Below are 13,191 nucleotides of genomic sequence, written 5' to 3'. Positions count from 1 at the left end.
TATGGCTTAAAGTGGTCCTATGGACAGAAACTCCAATCTCCACTGTGGAGCTTTGCAGCTCCTTCAGGGTTATCTTTGGTCTCTTTGTTACCTCTCTGATTAATGGCCTCCTTGCCTGGTCTGTGAGTTTTAGAGAATTTAATGTTTCAACTGTGATGTTTAAGAACTTTGTAATTGTGGTACTGTAAAAGTTAGAAAAGCTGCTAGCTATTGGCTAGCTCCGGTTAGCTTTTGGCTAGCTCCGGTTAACTTTTGGCTAGCTCTGGTCAGTTGGTTGCTAGCTTCGGTTACCTCTATGCTACCTTGGTCAGTCGTTTTCCAATAATTAGCATTACACTGTGTGAATTTATTTTGAGCATGGGTATAAAGTAACTTCTAATGAGTTACACCAGTCTTTAAAGGCGTTCATGTTTTAGAATATCTTATGGGGCTATAGTGGGCAACAGTGAACTACATTATTATAACCTAAACAGGTGAATTTTTTACGACCTAAACAGGTCTCTTTTTACGCTTCTGCTACTCTCTGTTCATCATATGTGCACAGTCACTTTAACGATACCTACATGTACATACTACCTCAATAAGCCTGACTAACAGGTGTCTGTATGTAGCCTTGCTACTCTTTTTTCAAATGTCTTTCTACTGTTGTTTTATTTCTTTACTTACCCCCCCACACACACACACTTAGGGGCATAAATGTAAAGAATTTTAGGATGTGAATTGGATTGCAATATAATATTTGTTATGTGTAAATTGATGTATTTTTGATACGTTTATGAAATAATAATGTCAGGGATTTATGAGACAAATTATTAAACACCCTTAAAAAATACAACGAAAAGACATAAAAAGACAATTTGCACTGTTGAATAAAAGAATTGAGAACCTTTGAAAGAGAAGCCACGTTCTCCTGTTTCATCATTTATCCTGTGTTACAGGAACTATTATCTGCTGCACCAGTCCCAAAACTGGGACCTGCAACATATCCAGATGGCATTTTAATTTATTTATCTGTACCAGAACATTCTCTGTCATTTATTTTACTACTGTATAAGGATTCAAAGTCAGTTGGGAGAAAAAGGAAAATGGGCATTATTTCAGTTAATAAAAAAGATTGAATCTGATGTTCAAAGATGGAGATCTCTCCCTATTTCTCAAAATGAACATGTTGCGATGGTTAATTTATTTAAATCCAGACCATGCCGGTTTCAATTCTATCTAATTTTTTTTTATATAATAAATGGCCTGCTCTCAAACTTCGTTTGGAATTTAATGACCTCAAGAGTCAAATGGACTGTTTTACACTTACCCTGTAAAGCTGAAGGTCTTGGACTACCTCAAATGAAGCTGTATTACTGGGCTGCTCAACTGGTTTCACTTAAACAATGGACAGCAGACTATCCTTGTGCATGGAGGGGAATCGAAGCCATGAGTGTAATACCTTATGATCTAAAAAACTACTTCGGGTCCAAGGCGTTGAAGAGCAAAAAAAGCTGACAATGCAATGATTCTCAATTCCATTCGTATTTGGGAAAATGTACATCCCTTCATGAGGTGGAAATAACCAATATCGCTAAGTACCCCTATTTGGAATAACCCCACCTTACCTCAAGTGCTCAATGAAAACACCTTTAAGTCCTGGTTCCAAAGTGGCATAATACATGTTGAACACGTGTACTATGCCCGACCTCTGCTGTCATTCAATCAATTACAAGGAAGATGTGGATTATCCAAAGGCGATTTCTTTACGTTCTTACAACTCAGAAGTCTCTTCCACAGAATCTGGATGAACCAAAGGTATCTGGCATAGACAGAAATACTGAAAGAAGCTGCTACGCCAAAGAAGTTAATTGCCAAATTATATAAAGTGTTGACTGAAACTCTACCTGATGGTTCAGAACTTATAAGGAAGAAATTGAAGAGAGCCACTGGTCACGGACATGTGTACTGCAATTTGAGATTGTTCATAGGACTTACTACACTCCTGCCAGAAGGAATGTAATGTAATCAGAAAAGTCACATCTCTGCGGGAGTTACAAAAAGCACCATGGAACCCTATGCTGTGGTCCTGTGATAAACTGATGCCATTCTGGGATCATGTATGCGCTATCATGTCATTGGGTGTGTCAATTTATATCCATCCATCTCCACGATTTTGTCTGTTGGGAAATTTAAATATTGGGGCTACATTTCTTTTTGTATATACAGTATATATATTATTTCACCTTTATTTAACTAGGCAAGTCTGTTAAAGAACAAATTCTTATTTGCTATGACGGCCTGCCAAAAGGCAAAAGGCCTCCTACTGGGACGTTCCAGTTGCTAGCTGCAGCAAACTGAAAATATGAGCGACCCAGGGATGTGTGTGCTTTGGGGAACTTTAACAGAATGTGACTGGCAGAACTGGTGTTATATGTGGAGGATTAGGGCTACAGTAGATATCTCAGATAGTGAGGCCTACGAGGGTTTCATAAATAAGCATCAACCAGTGGGTCTTGCGATGGGTATACAGAGATGACCAGTTTACAGAGATGACCAGAGTAGTATAGATTGCAGTGATGTGTCCTATAAGGAGCATTGAAACGTTTTGTAATGAAACGTTTTGTAACAATGTATAGCCAACAATTGGAATGGCTCATATGTACCCTCGATAACACACTGGAGGACGGAACTATCTAGCTACATACCGTTGGATTTTGTATACCGTAATATTGAAAGTCTTAAATAGCCGCCTGTGCCTTTTAATAGCCGAGCCACGGCACACATTTCAGCAAATAAACGGCTGTTTAAAATAAACATCCAGTCTAAATTAATTGTTTACAAGGTTACCATGACTTAGTTATGAGGTTTAATGTTTAATATGTTACACTAAATAATTCAGTAAAGACTCAAAAGAATGATGGCAATCATCCGTTTTTTTATCGCCTGTAAGAAACTGTAAGAAACTGCTAGCCTGTAAGAAACTGCTAGCCTGTAAGAAACTGTAAGAAACTGCTAGCCTGTAAGAAATTGTAAGAAACTGCTAGCCTGTAAGAAACTGTAAGAAACTGCTAGCCTGTAAGAAACTGTAAGAAACTGCTAGCCTGTAAGAAACTGTAAGAAACTGCTAGCCATTGACTGCTAACAGCTGAGATCTGCTAGCTAACTGGCAAGCACAAAAAACAGTCAACAACTTCGGGAGGACAGACCCCAAGAAATTGTCCGATCACCCTCTAGTGGCAAAAGTAAGAATTGGCGGAAATGCGCAGTCAAAGAGGACTCCTGATATCTCCAGGACTGACACGTAGAATTTTTGTATCTCATCTGTTGTTGTCTAGTACTGTCTTTTTACTAGATAGGGCCATCTACTTTAAGTGCTGCCTGTCTTCCCAGTAGCCTACTTGGTATGTGAACTGCTGACTGCTATTACCTTGAAGATGATCATTGACACATCAACCAGGGCAATTTGTGAATGATGTTGTTTTCGTAATCAGTAGCTGCATTGGAGGGGGAGTGGTTTCTCCTCTTCTCGGCAATCAGCAATTAGTACCGGGAGGTGTGCTCTTCACCTTTGCAAGGCAATTAGCAATTAGTATTAGTACTTCAGTCTCGACAGTTTTCTCCGTGGCAGCTGTAAGCGGTGGTCTCTTCGCAAAAATAAGGCGGTCGCCGAAACAAAGGCGGTTCTGTCGAGTTATTCAAGGAAGTAAAAAGAGGAACGCTCCACACCACTCTCTCACTTTAGTATCTTAACTAGTTATTGTCGGATGATCTCATTTTGTTATTTTGTAGCTTTGACAACTATGTGTGTGTTTTCCATACCTATCTTCTCTTCTCCCTACAGGCTATATAGACGCTCCCCACCTCTTGGCTGCAACTGTTCTAATTTAGTGTATCCTGCACTCACAACCCATGTGGAATTCCTGGTCTCTGACTGCTGATCTGCGAACAAGAACGCTGAGTTCATCTCAGCTTATGCTGCCCTTCAGTCCCTTTTGTGCCCGAGCCATGGATCCCCCAGAGAACACTGCTAGTCCAGCTGCCCGCTCTTCATCTGACTACGTTTTCTCTCACAGTCTGAGAACATCTGGTTATCCCTGTGGTGGCACAGGGCTACTCATTTCTCCTAATAGGAGATGTGTCTTTTCTCCCTCTCTCACCTGTCCATCTGCTCATTTGAATTCCATGCTGTCACTGTCACTTGTCCACTCAAGCTTAACATTGTTGTCATCTATCAACCCCCGGGTGTCCTTTACTCAATGAGCTTGACACCTTGGTAAGCTCATTTCCTGATGATGGCTCACCGCTCTTCGTACTTGGCGACTTCAACCTTCCTCCTGTCTCGGCCCTCCCCTCCTGCTCCGTGGCTGAGTGACTTATTGAGAGCTTACAGAACAGGGCTGCGGGCAGCTGAGCAAAAATGTAGGGAAACTAAACTTCTGGAGGATCTATCATCCTTTCACTCTCTTCTCTCTATCTTCTCTTCCTATGTATCCACTGCTGACGCCACTTTATATCAATGTACATTTCAAGCTTCTAACCCTAGGAAACTATTTTCCACACTCTCCTTCCTTAAACAAATAAAAAACAGACTCGTTGTTTCATTTAGTCTTTTTCCCTAATCTCTCAGTTTTTTTTTCTACCATCTCATCCACTATTGATGTGCTCAATCTGTCACTGTGACTGTCTGACGTCAGAATAATTTGGCTAAATTGTGCCGTAATGCTTCTCGTGAATGTAATTTAATTATGGGGAAACCAGAACCAGATTAACCCTTATGAAACACGTGTGTGTGTGTGTGTATATATGCATGTGTGTATGTGCGTGCTTGTGTACGTGTGTACAGTATCTGCCTGCAGGCTCCTTAATCCATGGAACATATGTCAAATAAATCTAGAGGGGAGAAAATCCAATCTGTTCAAATGTTACCTGCGGTCCATGGGTCCAACTGTGTGTCATCAACCCTAGGACAGAGACAACCAGCCCAAGAAACACACACACATTGCAAAATCACATACACATACACATAAATATCTCCCCCCGGTCACACGCACACTATTCCATCTCTCCCCTGTCACTCAGTGTGTCCCCAGTGAATGGTGGGAGGCAGGCAGGTAGATTAAATATGTATTGGGAGGCAGTGATAGCAGACCAGAAGCCATTAGCTGGTATAAATGTATAATTTTCCCTCCTGCATATTTCACTGGCCTAAATGCTCCCACCACAAACAGGCCTACATTTACAATGCCAAATACATCTTAATTAAAACGAGAGTCAGCCCTCAATTAGGGCTGAGTCTCTGGATTGAGATGGAATGAATTAATAAATAAACAGATAAACAAGGCAGTCAAACAGGGAACCTTGGAATTGTGTTTTTATGCAGGGTGACGGGCATAGAGAGAGTCAAAGGTCAGCTGATGGTATGCGGAATGATTAGGGCTTGATAATATATACATGAACTTTGTGTGTATCTATCCAGCTAACAAACACAGAGGTCAATCTCTCTCTCTCTCTCTCTCTCTCGTCACGCTATCTGCCCCACTATCCCTGTCATCCTCTCTCTCTCGCTCTCTCTCTCCATCAACAATTTTCTTTAATCTCTCCCCCTTCTCTCTACATTGCCCTTACCCTCACTCACTCCCTCCCTCCCTTCCTCCATATCTCCCTCGCTCCCCCCTCCCTCTCCCTCTCTCCCCTCCCTTCCACCACTCCCTCTCTCCCTTCCTCTCTATCTCCCCCCTCCCTCTCCCTCTCTCCCCTCCCTTCCGTCTCGCCCTCCCCTCCACTCCCTCTCTCCTCTCTCCCTGTATTAATGCAGTGTGTGGTGGTTGGTGACTCTGGGTACAGTGACAGTTGGCCATCGGCTGCAGGGTGCCCGGAGCCCTGGGGGAATTAATCAACGCCACAATAATCAATATGGGAGGAGTGTCCAGGCCGAGCCGTGTCGCGCCACGTCAAGCTCCCCGTTATTCTACCCGCTCCTCTCCCCCATTCACCCACAATACCAGGCAGCTAATGGCCACGGCTGACTGATGACTCACCCACGGCAACGTCGAGCAAAAACAACATTGATAATCATCAACGGCAAACCGGCAACGGAACACACACACACACAACAAAACAAACACACACACACACACTGCCCAGTTACAACATCATCCGTCACCCGGAGACAAAGATGGGCCAGGGAGTGAGAAGCAGGGAGGAGAGAGGATGGGGGTGTTAGGTGTTACGGGGATGAAGGGGAGGGGGGTAGATGTCTGTTTAACTGCCAACAAGCTTCTTCTGCTGCTGCTGGGCTCTCTCTCTCTCCATCTGCTTTCTCTCGCTCTCTTTCTGATCTCTCTCTCCTTCTCTCTAACATATTCATGCAGATATCAGTTTAAAAACAAACAGCAGAGCGATGACAACAAAAGCAATCTGTCAGTTGTGTCTGGCGTTGTGGCGACAGCTCGGACCACTTATCAGGAGCCAATTAGAGAACAGTAGCACCCAGAGTCTTCCATCAATCTGACTGGGGGGCCACTTAGGGAGTCGATTTGCCACTTATCACACCACTACAGGCCAGTAAGGCCTTCATAATATATTCTGAGTGGAGAGAAGGCGAGGGAGTGAAGTGGGGTTGTAGTGTGTTTAAATGGTGATGTAGGATGTTCTCATAATAGTCAAGGTTGTATGACCTTGCATCTGACATTGGGCAGACCCTTCTCTATCTACCCAAATAGGCCGAGTTTTAGCCTCTTTCTAGATGAGGTGTGCGATTGGTTGGCTGCTCCTATGGTAGTTAACATAGAGGTCAGTCATTGGTCCGTTGTCTAGCATGGAGGTTTGTCTTACCCTGTTTTTCGAAGAGTTTGCTGCTGACGATCTCGGCCATGGAGGACACCTTCTGTTTCTGCAGTTTGTCAGCAGGGATACAGGTGTAGAATTCATACAGCAACTGACTGGAGAGAGGAAAGGAGGCATGGAGTGAGGAAGAGGCGGAGGGGTGTGGAGAGAGGAGAGAGGGGGTGTGGAGATAGGAGACAGGGAGAGAGAGGGGGTGTGGAGAGAGAAAGAGGCGGGGGTGTGGAGAGAGGAGAGAGGGAGAGAGAGGGGTGTGGAGAGAGGAGAGAGGGAGAGAGAGGGGGTGTGGAGAGAGGAAGAGGGAGAGGGGGTGTGGAGAGAGGGAGAGAGAGGGGGTGTGGAGAGAGGAAGAGGGAGAGGGAGGGGGTGTGGAGAGAGGGAGAGAGAGGGGGTGTGGAGAGAAGAGAGAGGGAGAGAGAGGGGGTGTGGAGGGAGGAAGAGGGAGGGGGTTTGGAGAGAGGAAGAGGGAGAGAGAGGGGGTGAGGAGAGAGGAAGAGGGGGGTGGATAGAGGAGAGAGGGAGAGAGAGGGGTGTGAAGAGAGGAGAGAGGGAGAGGGGGGTGGAGAGAGGAAGAGGGAGAGGAAGAGGGAGAGGGAGAGGGAGGGGGTGTGGAGAGAGGGTAAAGGGAGAGGGAAAGGGAGAAAGAGAGACAGTGAAATGAAAATGAAAGGAAAGGGTGAGAGAGGGTGGGGAAGTGGAGAATTAGATCAATTGTTCAGCAAGGCTAGAAGAGCAATATTGCAAAGTCTCTAGCTACCGTTTTAATTAAACACTTTCATTTCAATTGTAAACACGTAGCACGTGGGTTGATTCCATGTAGAGTAATAGTCTTTTCTCCTTTTTCCGACGCGTTTGTTTAATCTTTTACGAATCAGGTATTTGAAGCAGTTGAAATTACACATGTAAGTCAGAACTAGACATTAACTGCCATTCTGACCTGAGCAGGCTCGGGAGAGAAGAGATACAGATACAGATACACAGCACAGAAACTAGAGATGTGTCCCAAATGGTATATTTCCCCACTGGTGTTCCCGGGTAACCCCCACAGAGGGTTACAGTCAAATCATTTTCTCAGTAATCCTCCAAGATGTCATTCATAAACCTTTTTCATTTCCATATGTACTAGGAAACTAAGTGGGTTTTTTTCTTCTTCTTGGGCATCGGGAAAGTAACTGAAAAAGTGCCTCAGGTCTTGAAAAAATAACAAATTGAATTGAAAGTAAGGGGATATCGGTGAACACGTGTTGTGGGCAAGGCTACGATGGCGCCAGTGCAATGAGTTGAGTTTACTCAGCTTACAGAAGCACCTATCAGTCTGAGTGCCTGATCGTTTATCGAATCAGATATTTGAAGCAGTTGAAATTACACATGTAATTCAGAACCAGACATTAACTGCCATTCTGACCTGAGCAGGCTCGGGAGAGAAGAGAGTTTATGAGCTATGAGATTTATTTTAGTGTTGTTAAGTACTTAAGTAAAAAATACTTTAATGTACTATTTAAGTTGTTTTTTGGGGTATCTGTACTTTACTTTACTATTGATATTGTTGACTACTTTTACTTCACTTACATTCCTAAAGAAAATAATGTACTTTTTACTCCATACATTTTCCCCCAACACCCAAAAGTACATGTTACATTTCGAATTCTTTGCAGTACAGGAAAATGGTCCAATTCACACACTTATCAAGATAAAATCCCTGGTCACTCCTACTGCCTCTGATCTGGCACTCACTAAACATAAATTATTCATTCGTAAATGATGTCTGAGTGTTTGGAGTGTGCCCCTGGCTATCCATACATTTTAAAAACAAGAAAATGGTGCCGTCTGGTTTGCTTAATATAAGGAATGTGAAATGATTTATACTTTTACTTTAGATACTTAAGTCTATTTTAGAGACTACACTTACTTTTGATGCTGAAGTACATAACAAAACCAAATACATTTAGACTTACACTCAAGTATTATCTTACTGGGTGACTTTCACTTGTGCTTGAGTCATTTTCTATTAAGGTATCTTTACTTTTGGGTACTTTTTCCAACACTGACTGAGTGTACAAAACATTAAGAACAACCCCCCCCCCCTAGCCAGACCTTGTGAAAACAGATGAGCCAAACTCGCGAACTAGCGACGGACACTAATGACGAGACAAGGTGCTGTCACCCTCAGCCCGGAATCCAATCAAATAAGAATGAAATGAGCCAGTTACAAAGTCTCGGCAGCTTCTTAGGGAGATTGAGCATGGGGGCATCCATTCTGCAGATCCATTTATTAATGTGGTTGACACAGTACTTTCATTAGCTCGATGAACAACAAATTAAATGATAATGCCAACCACTTTTCAGACAGTAGAGAGAGCTGATCCGTGGCGCATCGCGTGCTAATTAGGCTCTCTAATTTCAATCTAATTACAAATTGAAAAATCATGCTATTGTATTATATAAGGCTGTCTGTCCTACAGAGGCCCACGTCCCAACCCTCCTAGGCGCGGACCTGCTGGGTGTTTGTGTTCATTTATTAAACCAAAGTTATGGCTCTCCCGTAAGGACCCCAGAGCACTGCAATAAACCGTTGAAATATCACCATTAAGATCTTTAGGGCATTTCTTCCTCGAGTCACTGTTAAGATTATTGTTTGTGGTTCGTTGAGTCTACAGTACATCACCTTGATTGTTGGTGCGTATGTGTTTGGTCTGTTCTTGCCACGATCATTCTGGTGCAGGTGGCCAGGTGTTTTAGGTAACACCTCCATGACATTGTGTTGACACTCAACCACTCCAGAGATACAACAGACCAGACAGGTTTGGACTGTCTGAACAGAGTTCCACACACCCAGAAAAAAACACACCCCCACACACATATACACACACACACACACTCACCTCAGAGAGTCTCAGACACAGGTCATGGGAAGGTCAGGCCTGAAATAAAGATGTTGTGGTTTGCTGGAACCAAACGTCTGTCTGCCATAAGGAGACTCGAGACCCATTTCATTATAAAGCTAAAAGGTCTGGGGATGTGGTAGAGTCACTTCTATGTTCATTATGGGTACTGTAAAGGCAAGGCTGTCTGTCTTTGAGGGGTTCATGAAAGGTTAATGGAAGCTGTGACGAGTCACTGTGAGTTAAAGAGAGCTGGGGAATAAGGTTGTGACCTTGGTAGAGGGCTGGGAGACAGAGACAGTGTTTTAGACTGTTTTGTTTTGTTGGGTTTTTGTGGAGACAACATTATGAGACAGTTATCAGCCAGAGGGATGGGGGGTCAGAGGGGAAGTTAGTGGACGTTAGGTACAGGTGACTGAGGTGAGAGACACGTCACTTCACGTTGCACCCTGGGAAGGCTCTGAGCGATGTTGACAGCCGTTCTATTTACTATTCCTATGGAGGCGGCAGAGGATAGCACTCACCTCAGGAGTTTGGCGTCAAACACCGTCTCCACATCCTGCAAGACTGTGGGTAGGTACTTCAGAGCAGCCACCTGGAGAGAGAGACAGAGAGAGACCGACAAAGAGAGAGAGAGAGGCAGAGAGGGAGAGAGAGAGAGCGAGACATGCACATGGATGGGAAAGAATCATAAAACCTGAAATCGGGACAAATGAGGTCATATCAATAAATGAGCAAGGTCAAAAAATAAGATGGAGAGACAGAGAAATGTACTGTAGAGCATTAGGAGAGGAGAGAGGTAGAGAAGTTGGAGTGTTTACCTGCAGCAAGACTGTTGTGTTGTGGTCACTCCTCATTAGTTGGTTGATGGACTCGAATAGTCTCCGTAGAGATTCCTCAAACTCTTTCTGCTCCTTCCCTTCATACAGCCTGGAGAGAGGGGGGCAGGGGGGGGGAGAATGGGAGGAAAGAGGAAAAGAGGGGGGCACGGTTAATGTCTCCAACAGGATTTAAAAAGGGAAGGTGTACCAAAAACGCGCTTACATTCAGCATTACTACGTAAGCCTGCTTGTTAGTCCCAAAAATGTACTCAGATCTATACAGACACGAGTGCTCCCTTTTCTTTCCTTTCTGGGGTAACGAATGCTTTTAAGGACTTACATAGTTCTAGTTGGCTGTTGTTGGGGGAAACGGAAGGAGTAAGGAGGCTAGGTCACATGGAGGCTACGTCAAACTAGACAGAGGAGACTTTACAGTACACAACCTCTCCCAGATACTGACAGTAGAGTACCATCTCTGAATACAAAGCTATGCCAAGTGTTTCATTTTGTATATTGTTTCACCTTGTGTCCCCAACAAAACATCACAATCCCAAAAGTTGTCTACTCCTCCCTTTCTATTCTTTGTTAAACTCCTCTATCTATCCCTACATTTACATATTTACATTTAAGTCATTTAGCAGACGCTCTTATCCAGAGCGACTTACAAATTGGTGCATTCACCTTATGACATCCAGTGGAACAGTCACTTTACAATAGTAAAGCGACTGTTGACTGTTGTAACGAATGTTTTTCCATTACTCTTCTTTCGTCTCGCTCCTCCTCCCCTGTTCTCCATCCCTCTTCCTTCCTACATCTCCTAATGTCTCACTGTAATTCTGTGGTAAATGTTAATTGCAGCACGGGTCGTGGGTGCTGGGGGGATTACAGCAGGGATCATCAACTACATTCAGCAGCGGGACAATTATTTTCTTGAGCGGAAGGTCAGGGGGCCGGAACATAATTACAAATCATTTGTACACTGCAAATTGACCGCATGAAGACCTTACAGATCAAATATTTTGACTAGAACATAAACGTTTCAAACCGTGCTTACATTTCTATATGATATACAGTACCTTCAGAAAGTAGCCTGAATTGAAAACTAAATAGGGCTTTTTTGTCAATGGCCTTCACACAGTACCTCATAATTTCAAAGTGTAATTATGTTTTTAGAAATGTTTACAAATTATTTTAATTTAACTTTTATTTAACTAGGCAAGTCAGTTAAGAACAAATTCTTATTTACAAGGCGGCCTAACCCGGGCCAAGCCCAAGCCTGGAATCAAACCTGGGTCTGTAGTGATGCCTCTAGTACTGAGATGCAGTGCCTAAGACCGCTGCTCCCCTCAAGAGCCAAAATTAATTACATATGAAAAGCTGAAATGTCGTGAGTCAATAAGTATTCAACCCCTTTGTTATGACAAGCCTAAATAAGTTCAGGAGCAAACTGAGGAAGTCACATAAGTTGCATGGACTCACTCTGTGGGCAATAATAGAGTTGATGTCCGCACCCTCAGCGGAAATCTAATTAGCATGATAGAAAAATCCCCATCAAAATCTGTCTGTTTTACACTCAAACAATCTGTTTTGCATGAACTGCGTCTCAATCCACCACATCTGCCAATGGCGGCCTTCCGCATCTGCGGTGGAAGGTGGCCGAGCTACAGCGATGTTTGCCAGACCCCGAGACATCGCGAAAACGTCTGAATCGTCCAAACAGTTTGGGCTACACACCAATATGGAAAGGTGAGACTCTGACGAACACATATAGTTAGAGACACCTACTCATTCTAGGCTTTTTCTTTATATTTACTATTTTCTACACTGTAGAAAAATAGCAAAGGCATCAAAACGATGAAATAACACATATGGAATCATGTAGTAACGACAGTCCATCATTACTTTAAGACAATCCAGATCATTTCAAGAATTTTGAAAGTTTCTTCAAGTGCAGTCGTAAAAACCATCAAGCGCTATGATAAAACTGGTTCTAATGAGGACAGCCACAGGAAAGGAAGATCCAGAGTTACCTCTGCAGAGGATAAATTCATTAGAGTTACCAGCCTCAGAAATCGGCAATTGACTGCACCTCAGATTGCTTCACATAGCTCAAGTAACAGACACATCTCAACATCAACTGTTCAGATGAGACTGTGTGAATCAGGCATTCATGGTCGAATTGCTGCAAAGAAAACACTACTAAAGGACACCAACAATAAAAATAGACTTGCTTAGGCCAAGAAACACAAGAAATGTACAGTAGACCGGTGAATTTTTGAAAATGTTTGATTTTTGGTTCCAACCGCATGACTTTGTGAAAAGCACAGTAGGTGACGGATGATCTCTGCATGTGTGATTCCCACTGTGAAGCACGGAGGAGGAGGTGTGATGGCGTGGGGGTGCTTTCCTGGTGACACTGTCTGTGATTTATTTAGAATTCAAGGCACACTTAACCAGCATGGCTAACACAGAATTCTGCAGCAATAAGCCTCATCTGGTTTGCGCTTCGTGAGATTATCATTTGTTTTTCTACAGGACAATGATCCACCTACAGGCTGTGTAAGGGCTATTTGATCAAGAAGGAGAGTGATGGAGTGCTGCATCAGATGACCTGGCCTCCACAATCACCAAAACTCAACCCAATTGAGATGGTTTAAGATGAG

The 13,191-nt window shown here is 43.4% G+C and overlaps 1 protein-coding gene across 1 annotated transcript in view; it reads right to left on the bottom strand.

Annotated features, from left to right (window-relative positions):
- The window catches only part of LOC118384019 (dedicator of cytokinesis protein 2-like), a 158,357-nt gene that overhangs the window by 109,198 nt on the left and 35,968 nt on the right, over positions 1–13,191 (bottom strand). The window contains exons 22-24 of the mRNA XM_052508022.1: positions 10,529–10,637; positions 10,232–10,302; positions 6,817–6,923 (exon numbers count right to left, since the gene is read on the bottom strand). Coding sequence (XP_052363982.1) covers positions 6,817–6,923; positions 10,232–10,302; positions 10,529–10,637 — 287 coding nt within the window. The remainder of the gene's footprint in view (positions 1–6,816; positions 6,924–10,231; positions 10,303–10,528; positions 10,638–13,191) is intronic.

Source organism: Oncorhynchus keta, chromosome 4 (assembly GCF_023373465.1).
Source record: "Oncorhynchus keta strain PuntledgeMale-10-30-2019 chromosome 4, Oket_V2, whole genome shotgun sequence".
In the NCBI taxonomy this organism is placed as follows: domain Eukaryota; kingdom Metazoa; phylum Chordata; class Actinopteri; order Salmoniformes; family Salmonidae; genus Oncorhynchus; species Oncorhynchus keta.
Note: the sequence above shows the minus strand (reverse complement) of the source record. Positions and strands in the feature narration are given on the sequence as shown.